A 17,346-nucleotide genomic window follows, 5' to 3' on the forward strand; every position below is an offset into this window, starting at 1 on the left:
CATGACCCCAGGGTTTGTCTCTTCTCCCTTGATTTTTCCCTTTGCGTGGGCTATGTGCCTGCACAGTGGCTTGCCAGCACTTGGGACGGGCCGTATGCACAGTGTGTTTACTGAAGTTGTGCACATGCTCATTTGAGGCATTTTTCCCTTACTAGTCGAGTGTTCCCAGAGGAAGGCCATATAACATTTAAACGCCGCCATTTTATCTCTTGGTGCGCATGCTTCAGCCTACTCACTTAAGCCCTAAGATCTTATCGTGAAGCTGCTGATCACCATCTTCAGGTGTTTTCTATCTACTGTGAGACTGCCTTTCCTAGCAGCCAGCTGCAACCAATTATTATTTTAGCAAGACAGTTTAACAACCACCTGATCATCACATGATGGTCACCTGACATCCTGGGATGAGGGACCCTCTCCTGCCCTTCTCATGTCTGCATAGCTACCTACTCTTCACGCTAACATCTTATTTTAATCTTCCCAACAGTTTTATGAGAAAGGTACTATTATTTTACCTCTCTTACAGATGAGTAGAGGCATATAAAAATAAAGTGATTTACCAAAGGTCACACAGCAATGAAGAAGTAAAGCTGGAAGATGAACTTACGTTTTCTGACTCTAGACACTTCATTACCAGGATATAATAATACCTTCTGAACTCTACCTCCATTTAATGAAAACTATTTTTTTTTTTTTTTGAGACAGGGTCTTGCTGTGTCACCCAGGCTGGAGTGCAATGGCACGATCTTGGCTCACTGCAACCTCCATATCCTGGGTTCAAGCAATTCCCCCGCCTCAGCCTCCCCAGTACCTGGGATTACAGACATGTGCCATCACACCTGGCTAATTTTTATATTTTTAGTAGAGACGAGTGTTTCACCATGTTTGCCAGGCTTTAACAATATTTTTTTCATAAACCTTTTTTAATAAGTTCATTAGAAGACTGATTTGTAAACACAAGCTCCTGCAATGCAGTGTAAACATCATACAGATTATAACATACAACATGTATATATAACATATATAAAAATATGTCTCTAATGTATATAATAAGTGTGATATGGCCCTGTACATCAGGAGTCTATCTCATTCCATTCTCCCAGCAGTGGGCTTCCATGTAATGGACATTTAGCAACGTTCATTAAAGTGAACAAAGCACACAGTTACCAGTTCCTTTCCTCCCTGTGCTTCTCCCATTCCATACTTTGTTCCTGTTTGTTTCTCTCATGGATATACAAGAGACATCAACAGCAACCATGTAAATACAAAATTATAAAGCTGAAAGTCCCCACCTTCCTCACTCCCCACATGAAAACTACCAGAAAATCCATACTAAGGCCTAATGTTCTAAAACTTCAGAGGTTCTTAAAAACTCATACAATTCAGTCTTTTTTCTTAATTAAAATGCCCAATTCCCCAGGGCTACCCACAGCAGAGCGCAATATAGACCTGTTTCCTGGCTGAGAGCTCCTTCTAACACACCATATTCATTAACCCACTGGCCTATCATCAGACACCTAGCCTCAGCCATTCCTACGGGAGTCACATATAATTGAAGTTACTTCTCCAGTGAGTCCCCAACAAGCAAGAAATTACCAAGTTTCTGCACTTGTTATTAATATTATCTTCAGACACCACATTACTGCTGACAGTGCTTTAAAACATCAATTCAGAGACAGTACTTCAGCAAAATATGGTTTAATAGTTAAAAAAATAAGCATTAAAAATCTTTTAGTGTTTCTCAAGTGAAGCAAAACATATACTTCTCCCTCTTTGTAGATTAAAATTCCTCATAAAACTCATTAACTGCTATAACTTTTACACATTTCTGCATTTTAAAATGAAAACTCTTGTTGCTAAGCCAAGGGCTAGATTTTGGGAAAGACAAGGCAGTTCTATACCAGGATTCCTGCTCAATCAAAATTAACCTGAGGATATGTTTCAATTAAAAACAACTGACTTCAACTCTTACATGCCAAACTTTAGAATAATTATGTCTAAAGCATACAAAGAATTTAACGATTATATATAACCATTTATTTATATGATTATATGCCAGCAGCCTACATTCAGTATTCAATACAAAGATAACAATATCATAACAGTTTTTCTAAAAAATATGAATTAACTGCCAACATTTTAAAGAGAGAAATTTCATATAAAGATTTTTATTTAGGTCTTTTCTTGAGAGAGATCTAGCTACATGGGGCCTACATTTCCTCTACAGATCTGATGCTGAGCTGTGCCTCTCCTACTGAGGTCAAGCACATCCTCTCTCCAATCTGCTGTAGTCCCCACCCACAACATCCTGCTTCCTCAACAATGACACCAAGGATCAGATGCATGGTGTTCTGGCAATTTTGTTTCTTACAGTAGTTAAGAAATAAAAGTATTTTTAAAAAGTGAAAAATGAGTGTTTCTGTTAAGGACTTTTAAAAAGACATACCAAGAAAGGCACTGTTTTAATAAAAATAGGAGAAAGCATATTTGTAAAAGTAAATAAAATGTTTAATATGCTAAGTATGTACTTAGTACATTAGGTATCATAACAAAACAGATAACGTACTATCAACAAAAACAGCATAACAAAGATACAATGAAACTAAACTAATCCAACTCCCTGTCTTCATTTAGTCCACAAGTCTAGTCACGGTAGATATTTGGGCCTCAAGACTGTGCTCTAGCAGTCTTGTTGGATCTAGAAGTCTGTTTGCCAATATGATAGAGAGGATTCAAGTATACATTGAACAGCACTTCTATCTGATGATCTCTAAGGGCAATTATCCTGAGATTCTATAGAGATCTATTACTTATACGCAATAATATTTGGTTCTCATAGTACTGTAATTTTCCTTTATAAGTCTATTTGAAATTACATATTTATATGTTTTATTATGATACTATTATTACTATTATTATTAGCTCCCTAATCTGTAAGCTGCTTATAGAGGAGAACTATGTATGTTTTTCTTGCCAAATTTATTGCTCCTATAGAAAAGGCACTATAGGAGCAAAACTATTTGCTGAATGGATGAATATAAAGAATGTCCAACAACGATAGACTAGATTAAGAAAACGTGGCACATATACACCATGGAATACTATGCAGCCATAAAAAATGATGAGTTCATGTCCTTTGTAGGGACATGGATGAAACTGGAAAACATCACTCTCAGTAAACTATCGCAAGGACAAAACACCAAACACCGCATGTTCTCACTCATAGGTGGGAATTGAACAATGAGAACTCATGGACACAGGAAGGGGAACATCACACTCCGGGGACTGTTGTGCGTTGAGGGGAGGGGGGAGGGACAGCATTAGGAGATATACCTAATGCTAAATGACGAGTTAATGGGTGCAGCAAACCAACACGGCACATGGATACATATGTAACAAACCTGCACATTGTGCACATGCACCCTAAAACCTAAAGTATAATAATAAAATAAAATTAAATTAAATTAAATTAAATTACATTAAAAAAAAGAAACATCCTAAAAAGGCAAAATAAATTTGGAGGAAATAAGTGAAGAACACTAACAGAAAAAGAGTGTTGAAGGCAAAAAGAGAGAATTTATTTAACTAGAAACTGGCAAGAACAAATAATCTGGATGCAAATAAGTAAAAATGTTCACTAATGGTGATAGACAATTAGTAGGCTAGATTCTTTACAGAACTGTATGCTTTTCCATGACCTGGTAAGCATTCTGCCAAAGAGTATCACATGTGAGATAGGCCAAGATACCCAAAAAGATCAACCCCGGAAGTGTAATACGTTTTGCATTTTAAATGGATTGATCGCATAGTAAAAACATTTTAAAAAATAATAATGAACTGCAGGGTAATAGCATGATTAAGGCTAGGGCTCTGGGAGCCAGACAGTTGAGTTCAAATTCTAGTTACACATTACACTAACTTTGTGACCTTGGACAAGCAACAATCTCTTCATTCCTTATACCCTCACCTATGAAACAGAGCCAGTAACAACATTTCTCTCACTGTGAAGCTAGATGAAATAACACATAAGTTGAACACTGCCTGGACATAAGCTCTTGATGTCAACATTGATGATGACACAACCATGACAACATCGATGATACGCAGAGTTCCAATTGCAAGTCCAATACCTTGCTCTATAGAGAAGACTGGGTAAATAAGCTTATTAGTTTGCTTGGGTTGCTATAACAGAAAATTCCAGCGTAGGTGACTTAAACAACAGAAATTTATTTTTCACAGTTCTGAAGACTCAGTCGAAGAGGAAGGTGCTGGCAGAGTTGGTTTCGGGTGAGGCTCCTCTTCCTGGCCTGTGGCCATCTTCTCGCTGTGTTCTAACATGCCCCTTTTCTCTGTGCACATGCACTCCTGCTCCCGATTCCTCGTCTTACATGGACATCAGTCCCTTTGGACTAGGGTTCCACATTTATGGCCTCACTTAACCTTAATTACTTCCTTCAAGGCCCTATCTTCATATACAGTCACGCCAGAAGCTATGACTTCAACTTATGAATTTGGGGCAATACAATTCAGTCCATAACGGAGAGAAAATACTTGTAAATAAATATTTAATCCTCTATATGTAAAATTCTATCTGCCACATTGGAAAAAATAATAGTTAAGTAAAACTTACAATAAATTTTATATAAAATGTCACAAATCTGTGCAAAATACTATGTATAATACACTACCATCTATAATTAAACGCCACAATAAGACCAATGCATGTAAACTGCCACTGCATGCTGAAAAAACACATTTCCTGTATGTTGCAAAAGTTAAAATGAATTTATCATAATGGCAAAAACCTGTATAATGATAAAAGTAAGTTTAGCCATAATTATGTTAATCACATCACAAAATTTATTACAACTACTGTATTTATTAACTTATTGAACGAATTGTAGTGTGTGTGTGTGTGTGTGTGTGTGTGTGTGTGTGTGTGTGTAAAAGTCTTGCTCTGTCACCCACCTGGAATGCAGTGGCACAATCTCGGCTCACTGCAACCTCCACCTCCCGGGTTCAGGCGATCAATGAATTGTATTTTTATGTGACAAACAAAAATGCATCGACCACAAACAACTATGTTAAATATATGAATACGATATAACTCTTTACCTGCTGAAAAACGTCTGTCCCCTCATCATAGTCCACCATACTGAAGAAGAGCTTGTTACAAAAGGCAGATGAATAGCGCCAGGAGTTCGCCAGTATTTGATATTCTTCGTTAGCTTGCCTGATAAGAATAATGGGCCATAGTAGAAACACATCAGTACTGAAGCATCTAGAAAGCAGTTATTAAAACAGACAACCCTAGGACAACCACTGGCCAGTTTTCGTATAGACTGCAAGCGAAGCACAGTTTTTAAAATATATTTTTTTAAAAAAAGGATTCTCTGACATGAAAATTACATAAAATTCAAATTCTGATGTTCATAACTACAGTTTTATTGCAACACAGCCACATTTATTCATTTACATATTGCTTATGTGCTATAAGGGCAAAGTTGTAACAAGACAGCAACTACATGTATCACAAAGCCTAGCCCTTTAAATAAAAATTTTGCCAACTCTTACTCTAGGGAATAAAAACATTTTGCAGCATTCCCTATACACATAAATTAAATCTTCCAATAATGTTTAGTAAAATGCAAAGACCAATTTTTAAGAATATTTGCAACTTAGTTTAACAGAAAAACAAAATTAATAGTTTTAAAATTGTAAATAGTTATACTCCACCTTATTCATTCCATTTATCTAAAAATGCATTTACATTCAAACCAACAGTAAGCAAAGATTTCTCTTTGTAGCTAAACCACATGCCACAAACATTCCTTCTCTAAGATATTTGTTTCCACTTTGAACACATTTTTATTAGATATTTTGCTAATTTTCCAGATGATAAAACTTTATATTTAGATGTAGGAAGAGAGAAGAAACAGAAAAATGGCATTTATAGGAGAATGTAAATGCAGTAATAGAAATAAGAAGCAACAAGTTACTGCTAAAATATTTTTAAAAAATAAAATTGCTTATTCAGCATGGTTGACTAGTCTCTGGAGTTTATCTCCTCCCTCTCCCCAAAATGAAAGTAAAGAAATAAAAAGGCACAACCTAACAATAACAAAAGGACTTGGAGCAGAGTCAGCAGGAGAAAGATTTCCACAAATATCTGAAAAACAGAAAGCTGGTGCAAAGTTTTCAGTGGAAGTTAGACTCTCAAAGGAGATTACAGTGCAACAAAACCTAGAAAAACATTAGATTCAGAAGCAGCAGAGTCTGGAGATTTAAAAAAACATGAAGCTAAAAACAGATGTCATAATTAAACTTCTTAATATTCAACAGTAGACCAAACTTCCGCACCCTCCCCAACCAGTCCTAATGTCAGCCTTCATCCCACCCCCCACGAAAAAAATATGTATTTGAGGAAAACCTTATGTGATTTCTTAAAAACTTCCCAAAACAAACAGACTCTAAAAGAAGGATCAGAAAACACGAAAAAGAAAGTGTAACTGTAACTAACATACTTATAAAAATGCTGTCAGAAAAGATATTGTATTTGTCAAGAACTGTGCAGGATCTGAGATTTTACCACATATATAATGCAAGCTAACAAGCTAGCCTGTCACTGTTTCATGGATGCTGGCAGAAGACATGAGACTCCTGGGTCAGAGAAAGCGACTTTATTAGTTCATTTTCATTTGCATTAGTTCTCTATCCACCAAGTCTCACGCGGTAACACAAAGGGATCTTCATGGACTCCTATACATACAGGTGACTCTTACAGGAGAGAAACACTGGGAATTACTGTTTTTATGGTAAGTGATAACAAGATGATGCTTTGTTCAGTGGGAGACGTCTTATTCTTTAAGGCTTGTGACTGCACATACAACCCTCAGAATCTGCACAGGTCTAGTCAGGCCTTTGTATTCTGGACATACCCAGTGAGAACATGCAGACTGCTTTGTTCAGGGGTATTCATAGAAGGAAAAAACAAAAATAATATAATATAAAAAAGGAACAAAGATAGATAGTAAAAGACAGAGCACTTATATAGATTTCGAATATGACTGCCCAAATAAAACACCAATATTAGAAGACAGAGTCGAATAAAATTCACAGAACAAAAACAACATAGGTGGAATATATGATGGAAGGAGAAGGACCTAGAGATACAATCCAATAAGTCCTTTTTCAAACAGGTGTCACAGAAATAGAGGAGAGATGAAACAGAGAAAATGGTATTTCTGTAAACAATACAATTAAAGGAGATTAAATCTTCAAATTAAAATCATTTCCCAGTTCTGAATAAGAGGAATGAGAAAAGAACAACCTGGAGAGATACTGGGATATACCAAAATACTATGGATAAAAAGAAGATCCTAAAAGGTCTCAGAGAAAAAAATTTCCTAAGCATGCGCCATCAGTGAGATTGGGAATGGATTGATCATTAGCAACACTAGATACCGGCAAATAGAAGAATTCCTTCAGAATATTATTTTCCATTTAAAATTGCACGTTGAGACAAATAACTAAGTTTGAAATAAACATGTTCATGGAAATGGAAGGAATCTGAAATTTTCCCCCACAATCTTAGAAAATTACCTTAAAATATAATTGACAGGAAAGTTAGTACGAATGAAAAACTAAGAAAAGACTATGATAGAGCACTGTAAGAGAGGAAAAAAGGCAACTAGAAATGCAGTGAGGTCGCACGGGGAGAAGATGTAAAGAAGCTGTAGTCTGTGAAGCTATGATGCAACCAATACAAACTAGAACAGGAATTTTAGACCTCAAGATGAGAAGAACAGATTCTAAGTAATCATTAGAATCGGAAAGAGCTAGAACATATTAAATCTATAGTAAGAAAACCGTATTTATTCCCCCAACAGGAAAAATAAAAACAAAAAAAATGAACATAAGAGACAAGGTCCAAATATAAGGCTTATTAAAATGTATCACAATTTTGATCAACTGGTGATTAGAAAGATTATTTAAATCTATTCTTTTGAGCGGGTCAGGGGTTATAAACAATGGCACTATAGAAAAGGAATCATAATGATAACCTACTACTTTGCCATTGATGCTGTTTATGCAGAAATAATACTGTAAATGCTGTTTATTCCCTTTTAACTTTCTAAATCAACCTATAAACAGAACACAGATGTAATAATTATGGTTACAGTATGGAATGTACATATTATAAACTATGACAATATAGGAGGATAGCCAACAGAATTTCGTAGGTAAAAAAGAAGAAGAAGAGGTGATGGGGAAGAATATGCGTGCTAATCTTCGTATCACAATGAGGGAATCAAAAACATCATCCATAGGTAATGAACAAAAAACACAAAGATGTTATTTAGTGTCACAGTGATAAACAAAAGAAGAAATAAAAAGCAATGAAAGGTGAGATGAGTTAAATCTTCACCTATCATAACAAAATGTAAAGATCAGTTTACTGTATAAAATGTTGTTATAAGAAAAACATTTAGAGCTATTTTTTGAAAACAATAGAAGAAAAAAATCACAAAGCAGAAACAGTAATCATCTCTGGCCTAGCCTACCTGTATGCAAATCAGATGAGTGCAGCGGCCTCTTTGGCAGTTCTTTTTTATAAACAAGAAGCACATAACATTGTTTTGATTAAAATGTTACGTTTTAAGAGGGTTAAATATGAACAGTACTATAATCTGAAAACTTACAACATAATACAAGTATTGAATACTAAAACGTAATTAAGAAAAAAATTAAAAAATAAAATGTGATAAACTAACAGGAAGTCAAAGAGCATGAATTCAATTTGCCTTCAAACTCTGTACTTTATATTACTCTGCTTTTTCAGATTTAATTTCCCAATAACCCATTTGTAGATTCCAGCCTCTATTCTAAAATCCAAAAATGTTCCCCACTACCTACATAACGAAGAAAAAAAGTCAAAAACCTCCATACCTTAGCTACAACTTACATGATCTATGTCTTTATAAAAATACCACACTCAAAGAGTCTGTGTTTCACGAACATACTATGTCCATTCTTAACCATGTGCATGAAATCCTTCACTTAGAATGTCCTCCGTTCTTTCAGAAGCTTGATCAAAAACTGCCTCCCCTTTGGAAGTCACTTCAAACATCTATACCTACAATACTTGTTGATGCAAACGTCTGAAACAGAAATTCTCAGCGACTGTGTAGCACTACTGATTTTAGGCATAGCTGTTCTTATTACATATTGATTGTCCAATGGCTAGGATCTAGTACAGAATTTGCATTTAATAAAGGTATAATGATACTGATGATGAATAATATAGTTTCATAACCACTATATAATAAACACCCTGAAACTAAGTTTACCACATTAGAATTTCTGAATGCTAGAGAGTCTACAACTCATTTAGTCAGATTTATGTCACTGGATAACGTCTCTTTTAAGGCAGATTTCCTTTACTCTAGTTATGGTGTTGAGGGGAAGAAAAAACGAAATTTTAAATCTGTGTACTATCACAAACATATGCTGTTTGTCAAAGGAATAGTGTTCATGACTCAGAGTTACAATGACTAAATCATCATGTGATATCCTATTAGTAATGACAATTTCATAACAAACGGTGAATCCAGATCTTAATCATCGTGAAATTTATACTCAACATTTTCATATGTGCTGCAATAATAAAGAGGTATACCTTACAGTCTCCACCTTTAAGAGGTTAGACGAAAGAATAGATATGCACTCTAGTATATAAATAAGGTAAAAAAAGAGGAATGTAGATTGTAGGTGCTATATAGCATACAGAGGAGGATGAGATAATAGTGAGCTGGAACAGTTCGACAAAGTATGAATGTAAAAAAAGATTGGAAAATAATGGTGGTATGTCTGGAAGGACTACACTTAGAACAAGCAAGAAAGGACAGGGAGAGAAAAGTAAGGTAATAGTAACAGTATAAACAAAGACTACCCTGTCTGGAATGTGTATTCTGTGTTCAAGTAATAGAATGTAAGCTTCAGGTTAGAAAATAAAGACTGGAAGTGGTAGAAAGATAAATAGGGCCCAGCTTTTATTCTGTAAATAGTAAACAAGTGTTTCTGAAATAAGTAGATTATGCAAAATACTATTTCAGAATGCTGTATCTCACAACAGTATGTATGATATATGGGAGCAGAAGAAAATGAAGGTTTGGAACCCACTTTCAATGTTACTATAATGGCCTGGCTGGGAAAACATATGAGACTATTAAAATATTATGTAAATGAAGATATCACCTATTTCATATAAATTCTCCATTGCAACCTAGCAGGCCATAGCATCCAGCAAAATGTTCTAGACAATATACTTAGGAACAGCTCTGGCTAGAATAAAGAATTCCACAGGAGCCAAAGCAAATTACATTTTCTTGACTCAAACACAATGCTTAGAGAAAATTTAATACTGACAAGGCAAATGGGGGCTTTTTTCTACTGAGTGTTAATTCAGTAGAAATAGGATCAGTAAACAGATCTGTATGTCATTAAAAAAAAATAAATGAGCTCAAGGAACATGTATTTTAATATTAATGATATCTCTTCAGAGTACAAAAGATTCATTAGAAAAAAAAAGTGCCCCAATAACCAAGACCCTGTGCTTACCCCCATTATCCCTTATGCGCCCTTCATATCCCAACTTCTTAACGTTTAATACGGGACAGAGAAAACCTAACTAATGACAGATAAAGAAATTCAGAGGATCCTTGCATATGTTTCTGTCAGCTTGGACTGATGAGCAAAATGAGACATTACGAATGCTTATTAGCACACTTCTGAACTCACTACCATCTGAAATTGGAAGTTAAAAACCACAAATACTCCAAGCACTCAACTAAAATGACTACAGTTCCAACACTATTAACCAAAAAATATTTTGTTGTAGTAGTTCACAGTAACAGTAAAGGCCTAACTTCATGAACGTAGTGAACGCCATAAATTCTAATATATACTTATGCAGCCTGAAGGGGGCAGTCACGCTGCGTCAAAAGGATCCAGGAAGGCTTAAGCAGTAACTGCAAGGCACTGTTCTGTTAAATGTGTTGTATTAAATCTTCTCCATATTTTACTATGGGGAAAAAAATCACTTAATCTAAATGCTACAATCTTTTATGTTATAATGCTTTTTAAAAGGTTATGTAAAACTAAAAAGAATTATCTCATCTATAGTTCTACTTATTTAATATATTTCCCATGATGAATATAATTTTTAAAGAGATGTTTTAAGAAGTATAGCTTCTTTTTTCAATGTTAATCAAACTTCTTATAGCACATTCATATGAAAATACCATTGTATGTCTTTATAGTTATATGTGTAAAATGAATTGCACTTATGCGATAATAAAACCCCAAATAAAAAAATTCTATAGACAGTGATATACAAAGATCTGGAGTGAGCAGACTCACCTATTTCTTAAGGTTCTGGTCCCTGAGAAGAAAAAAACAACTGATCAACAACACCCTGCACAAAGACTTCTAACACAGTTGCTCCTCTGGTTGTGCTACACATATCAGGGCCTAGCTAAATACACTGAAATATATTAAATAGACCCAAAGGCCTCTGAAGAGCTGAGAAATCAACAGTTCACTACCATATAGTAATTGACTGAATAATTCACTAGATGTAAGATAAAGAGGCTGTGTTTCTTAAAGCTGTTTCCTGTGCATCCATTTTCTTCATCAGACCTAAGCAGACCTTTCCTTGGAAAACAATTCTAACATATGTGATCCAAATACATATTTTAAAGCAAAACTGTATATGAACATAAAATATGTTGAAGTGTATACAATATGCATAGTTAGCACTCAGTTTTTGAAAGTCAAAGAAATTTTGTTTCTCCTTTAAAAAAAAAAAACTAACACTAACATATTAATGCTTAAATGTGGTATGCCAAGAAGAATGTCACACAATGTAGTAAGGAAATCAATTAACACATTGTTCGTTTAACAAGTTTTCTTACTGCATTAGTCCGTTCTCATGCTGCTAATAAAGACATACCCAAGACAGGGTAATTTATAAAGGAAGAGGTTTAACTGACTCACAGTTCAGCATGGCTGGGGAGGCCTCAGTAAACACTATCACGGCGGAAGGCAACAGGGAAGCAAGGCACCTTCTTCACAAGGTGGCAGGAAGAAGGAGTACCAAGCAAAGGGGGAAAAGCCCCTTATAAAGCCATCAAGTCATGTGAGAACTCACACACTACCACGAGAACAACATGGGGGTAACCACCCCTAGGATTCAACTGCCTTCCACTGTGTCCCTCCCACAACACATGGGGATTATGGGAACAATTCAAGGTGACATTAGTGTAGGGACACAGTCAAGCCATATCATTTACCTACTACATATGATTATAATATGTATTTAAAATTTGTGCAACTAATGATAAAGAATTAACAAATAAATAAATGGGTGAATTAATTCAATGTTTGGAAGAAGTAAGACATGCAGGCCATTGCCTCAAGATACTTCAATCCATTATAACACTTATAATCTTAAATAATAAAACAAAACAACAAAGCAATGTAAACCTTGTTTATGATAACATGCCCAGGAACTATCACGATACTCAAAAAGTATCTATTAAGTAAATTCACATATATATTGTAAAACCTGAGAAGTCAAATGAGCGTTAACTCACACCTTAAATCCTGCAGGATTTCCCAGTAAGTCTATTGTTTAGCTTCATGTGGTAAACAACAGAATATATGCAGACTTTAAAGACCTTTATTGTAATGAATTAAAAAGGCAGACACAAGATTATAGAAACTGTGTCCCAAGAGATGTAGATTATGTCTTTTCTAGTCAACTGAAAGTATTGGCATCACAAGAAACATCCATGGAGGTTTAGTGTATGCCAGGAACCCTTTCATGTATTTATACATATTTATCTTCATTTTTTTAACTTTTCTCATCAAACTTATTTTAGTAGACTATTTTTAGAGGAGTTTTAGATTATCAACAAAATTGAATAAAAGGCATAGAGATTCACATACTATTCTTAAATAATTCTTGAACTACTGATTAACCAGTTAACTGAGTATATGCATTATATATTATATATAGAGAGATCTATCTTGTGATACTACAAAATTCCATTACAAGCAACTATTCTACCCAGTAATGTTGTTCCAAACATCTCTAATTTTATTAATGAACTGCCAGACCACCATAGGAATATCTTATGCTAAACACTGAAAGAATGTTCTTGGACTATTTGTTTCCTCCAGCTTCACTGAGGTATAACTGGTATATGAAAAAACCCACACGATTAATGTATACAGTGGGTACAATTTGGTGACTGTAGACATATGTATACACTCATGTTACCACCACCACAGTCAAGTTAATAAACATTTCCATCACTTCCAAAAGTTTCCTTGTGTCTCTTTTTGTCTGGTTTTGATTTTTGGCAAGGCCTTTAGATACATATAAAATAACCATAATACTTTTAACATGACTTCCAAACAATGTAATACTACACCTATTATTATGATGTGGCCAAGTAGAAAGAACATAGATAACGCATGAATTTTGAAAATCTGGAGTTGTGGACTGGCTTTCAACTTTATAATGTATAAGCTTGAGAAAGTCAGAAATACTTTGTTTAGTTTCCCTTTTTTTAGCATGACAATACTAGTAATTTCTCTCTCAAGAGTTGTCATGAGGTTAAAAACATGAGACATAACAAAGTCTCTAGTAAATGGCAAAAAGGTATGCAAACCTTGGGGTACCCACCATCTAGCTTAAAATTCATTGACTATTTGCATTTTCAGACCTTACTTCCAGTTTCTTCCCCTCTGACTCTCTGCACCAGACCCAAATTTTAATTTCCTTTGATAAACTAGGCTTACTCTTGATATAGGATTTCTGCGAAATTCCTTCCTTCTCAAAGCAACTTTTCTTTTTTTCTTTTTTTCTTTTTTTTTTTGAGACGGAGTCTCGCTCTGTCACCAGGCTGGAGTGCAGTGGCACAATCTTGGCTCACTGCAACTTCCACCTCCCGGGTTCAAGTGATTCTCCTGCCTCAGCCTCCCGAGTAGCTGGGACTACAGGCGAGTGCCACCACGCCCAGCTAATTTTCTGTACTTCTGGTAGAGACGGTGGTTTCACCATGTTGGCCAGGATGGCCTCGATCTCTTGACCTCATGATCCGCCCGCCTCGGCCTCCCAAAGTGCTGAGATTACAGGTGTGAGCCACTGCGCCCGCCCTCAACCCAACTTTTCTATAGCTACAGAGCACACATGACACACGATACATATAACACACTCTGTATACGTGGCAAAGAGGTAGGTCTAGTACATGGGAGCAGATAAACATGCCGCATGAATTCCTAGTCTTCCTGTATAACTTAACACTGCAATTATCACTCCCTTAAATAAATCTTTTTGAACACACAAATTAACAGGAAAAACCAGGATCCTCTCATAAATCTCTGTGCTTTTCCTTCATGACATTTACGAACTAGACTCTGACATAATGAGAGCAGCAGTCAGGTCACTTTGTTTGCCATCATCTCCCCTTGGATCCAGGAGAGAGTTTATACATAGTGATCATTCAATAAAAATTGGTTCAAAAATATATGCCAGTATCAATATAGTATCACCACACTAGTATCCAGTTCCACGGTAAAAAGCCACAAATTTATAAAATGAGGTTTCTTTTTGCCCCTAGTTCTATTTAAGATTCTTTAGGGGCAGGGGAGGCTTATTCTACAGATCAGAAAAATTAAATAAAAACTAAAATGAATATTAAATATACACTTCTTGCCAAGACCAGGAGAAAACCTTTCAGAATTATTAAAAGGTTGTGTGTTCCGCGTCCCCAATACCGTCACCAGGTTTGGTGATTCACTAAGAAGACTCAGAGGAATCAGCACATGGTCACATTCATGGTTGAGATTTACTACAGAGAAAGGACACAAAGCAAAATCAGCAGAGGGAAAAGGCACACGGTGCAGTCTGAGGTGAACTAGGTAAGTTTCCAACAGTGACTCCCTGTCAGGTCACACAGGATCAATTCCATTGTGACACGTGTAAAGTGTTTCTACCAGGGAGGTTCATTACAGATTCAGCGCCCAAGAAGGTTGGTCATGTAGATGCCCTCTGCATAGTAGGTGGCAAAATTCCAGACTCACACAAAAAAAGCATGTGTTCATCATTAACCACATTGTTTGTAAACAGTTCAGGGACAGTGAACCACCCTTCTCAGTTAAGCAATGGTGGGAAAATTCCCAAAATCCAAGTTCCCATATGGCAAGCAAGGGCCACACTTGGGAGCTCCCCTTTCTAAGGATAACAATCTCAGGCCTGCTATATTAACTCTCTTCCGCATGGGCACATGATAATCACCATCTTCTGATAAATAAAAAGAATATTATTTTGTTCACTGTATTATGGTGACAAAGACAACAACCTATCACAAGAAAAGACTATATCTGAAGGGGTTTTACTCATATTGACTGGATTGTACTAAGTCATCCTCATGGGTCCAAAAAAAACAAAAGGATTCTTATGCATCTAAGAGAAATCATTTGAGGACTAAGGTCTGAGACCATGAAAATTAGTAAATCTCATTTAATATGTTAAATGACTAACATAAACTAAAATCATGGAAACCAAGGACAAATGCTTAAAAATAATACAAAGATTAATTGTAATTTGTGACTTTATAATATATAATAGTTTTAGCTTTACCTATAAAAATGCAGAAAGTTTTATCTTTAAATGATTAAGAGCAGCTATCAAGATTTAAGTTTTATAAGTTATTTTTTCATTTATTTCAGTTATAACCTATATAAATAGAGCATTTTTAGAGAAATAAAGCACTGTTTTATACGATTTTTACTCCTGTAGCATCAAGAAACTTTCAATGAGTTTTTCATCAGTATGAAAAAATTTTCATTCATTTCATTCAATAAAATCCTACTACGCACATAGGAAGTCCAAAACCCTAAACAACACGTGATCTAGCATCAACACATGGTCATCATCACTGAAGCCCTGAACATCACGTGATCTAGCATCAACACATGATCAACATCACTGAAGCCCTGAACATCACGTGATCTAGCATCAACACATGATCATCACTGAAGCCCTGAACATCACGTGATCTAGCATCAACACATGATCACTGAAGCCCTGAACATCACGTGATCTAGCATCAACACATGATCATCACTGAAGCCCTGAACATCACGTGATCTAGCATCAACACATGATCATAATCATCAGTGAAATGCTAGTATTTGTCCTCAGCCAGGTACAGCGGCTCAAGGCTGTAATCCTAGCAATTTGGGAGGCCAAAACGGGTGGATCACTTGAGGTTGGGAGGTCGAGCCCAGCCTGGCCAACATGGTGAAACCCTGTCTCTATCAAAAATACAAAAATTAGCCAGCTGTGGTAGCACATGTCTGTAATCCCAGCTACTCAGGAGGCTGCAGCAGGGGAATCACTTGAACCCAGGAGGCAGAGAAGTTTCAGTGAGCAGAGATCATGCCATCATGCCACTGCACTACAGCATGGGCAACAGAGTGAGACTCTTGTCTCCAAAAAAAAAAAAAAGAAAGAAAAAAAAAGTTTGTCCTCAAAGAACTTTCTTATTTGTGGTCAGATTCCAATTTATCCTACTAAGATTAAAACTATACGTGAAAATTAATGAGTTCCTGTAGGATAATGATAACCAACAAAGAACTCCAAAAACCATGTAGTTCTCCAAAAAGCATAATCAAAACTACTAATGTCAGTACAGTAAGTGGGATAAAAAGAATCCTACAGAATATAAATGTAAATGGAAGTGAGGAAATAAACATTTATAAGTTCAGTAATCCATGCAAGAATTGGAAGGTGGAGACTGTACCGGGAAAAAGGGGTAAGAGGGATCCTGGCAGAGGCGAAATACAGGGGGCAGCGAGGATGGGAATCACCCCAAGAAAGACAGAATCTCAGCTGAATTGGAAAATACTGAGAACAGGTCTATAACATGCTGGGTAACAACAGTGGCTACTGTGGAACACAAAGAAAGGGGCTTGGAAGTACACAGGAACAAACATGACAGTCTTAAGAATGCACTACTTTGTGGGGAGTGGGAAACAACTTAGAAGAAGCAGACATGCATTAGTGGCTTGGTGACAAAGTGAAACAGAGAATCAGGTCATGGAAATTAAGGGACCTGTAGAAACATAAATTATCTCAGAATCCGAATATGCCATCGCAAGAAGTGGGAGAGAGGAAGAAAGAGAGAGGAGGGAGGAAGAAGTGAGTGGGGGAGAAAAATAAGCTTGCTGAACTCGACCTATTTCATGTTATGAGCAGAAAGGGTACTTGAATTA

At 36.0% G+C, this 17,346-nt stretch overlaps 1 protein-coding gene across 11 annotated transcripts in view; it reads right to left on the bottom strand.

The window, feature by feature from the left end:
• Positions 1-17,346, bottom strand: part of TUSC3 (tumor suppressor candidate 3) — a 340,062-nt gene that overhangs the window by 112,767 nt on the left and 209,949 nt on the right. For all 11 annotated transcript variants that reach the window (XM_055287491.2, XM_055287430.2, XM_055287440.2 and 8 more), the window contains exon 3: positions 5,113-5,230. In XM_055287491.2, the coding sequence (XP_055143466.1) occupies positions 5,113-5,230 (118 nt within the window). The remainder of the gene's footprint in view (positions 1-5,112; positions 5,231-17,346) is intronic.

Source organism: Symphalangus syndactylus, chromosome 1, assembly GCF_028878055.3.
Source record: "Symphalangus syndactylus isolate Jambi chromosome 1, NHGRI_mSymSyn1-v2.1_pri, whole genome shotgun sequence".
Taxonomy (NCBI): Eukaryota; Metazoa; Chordata; class Mammalia; order Primates; family Hylobatidae; genus Symphalangus; species Symphalangus syndactylus.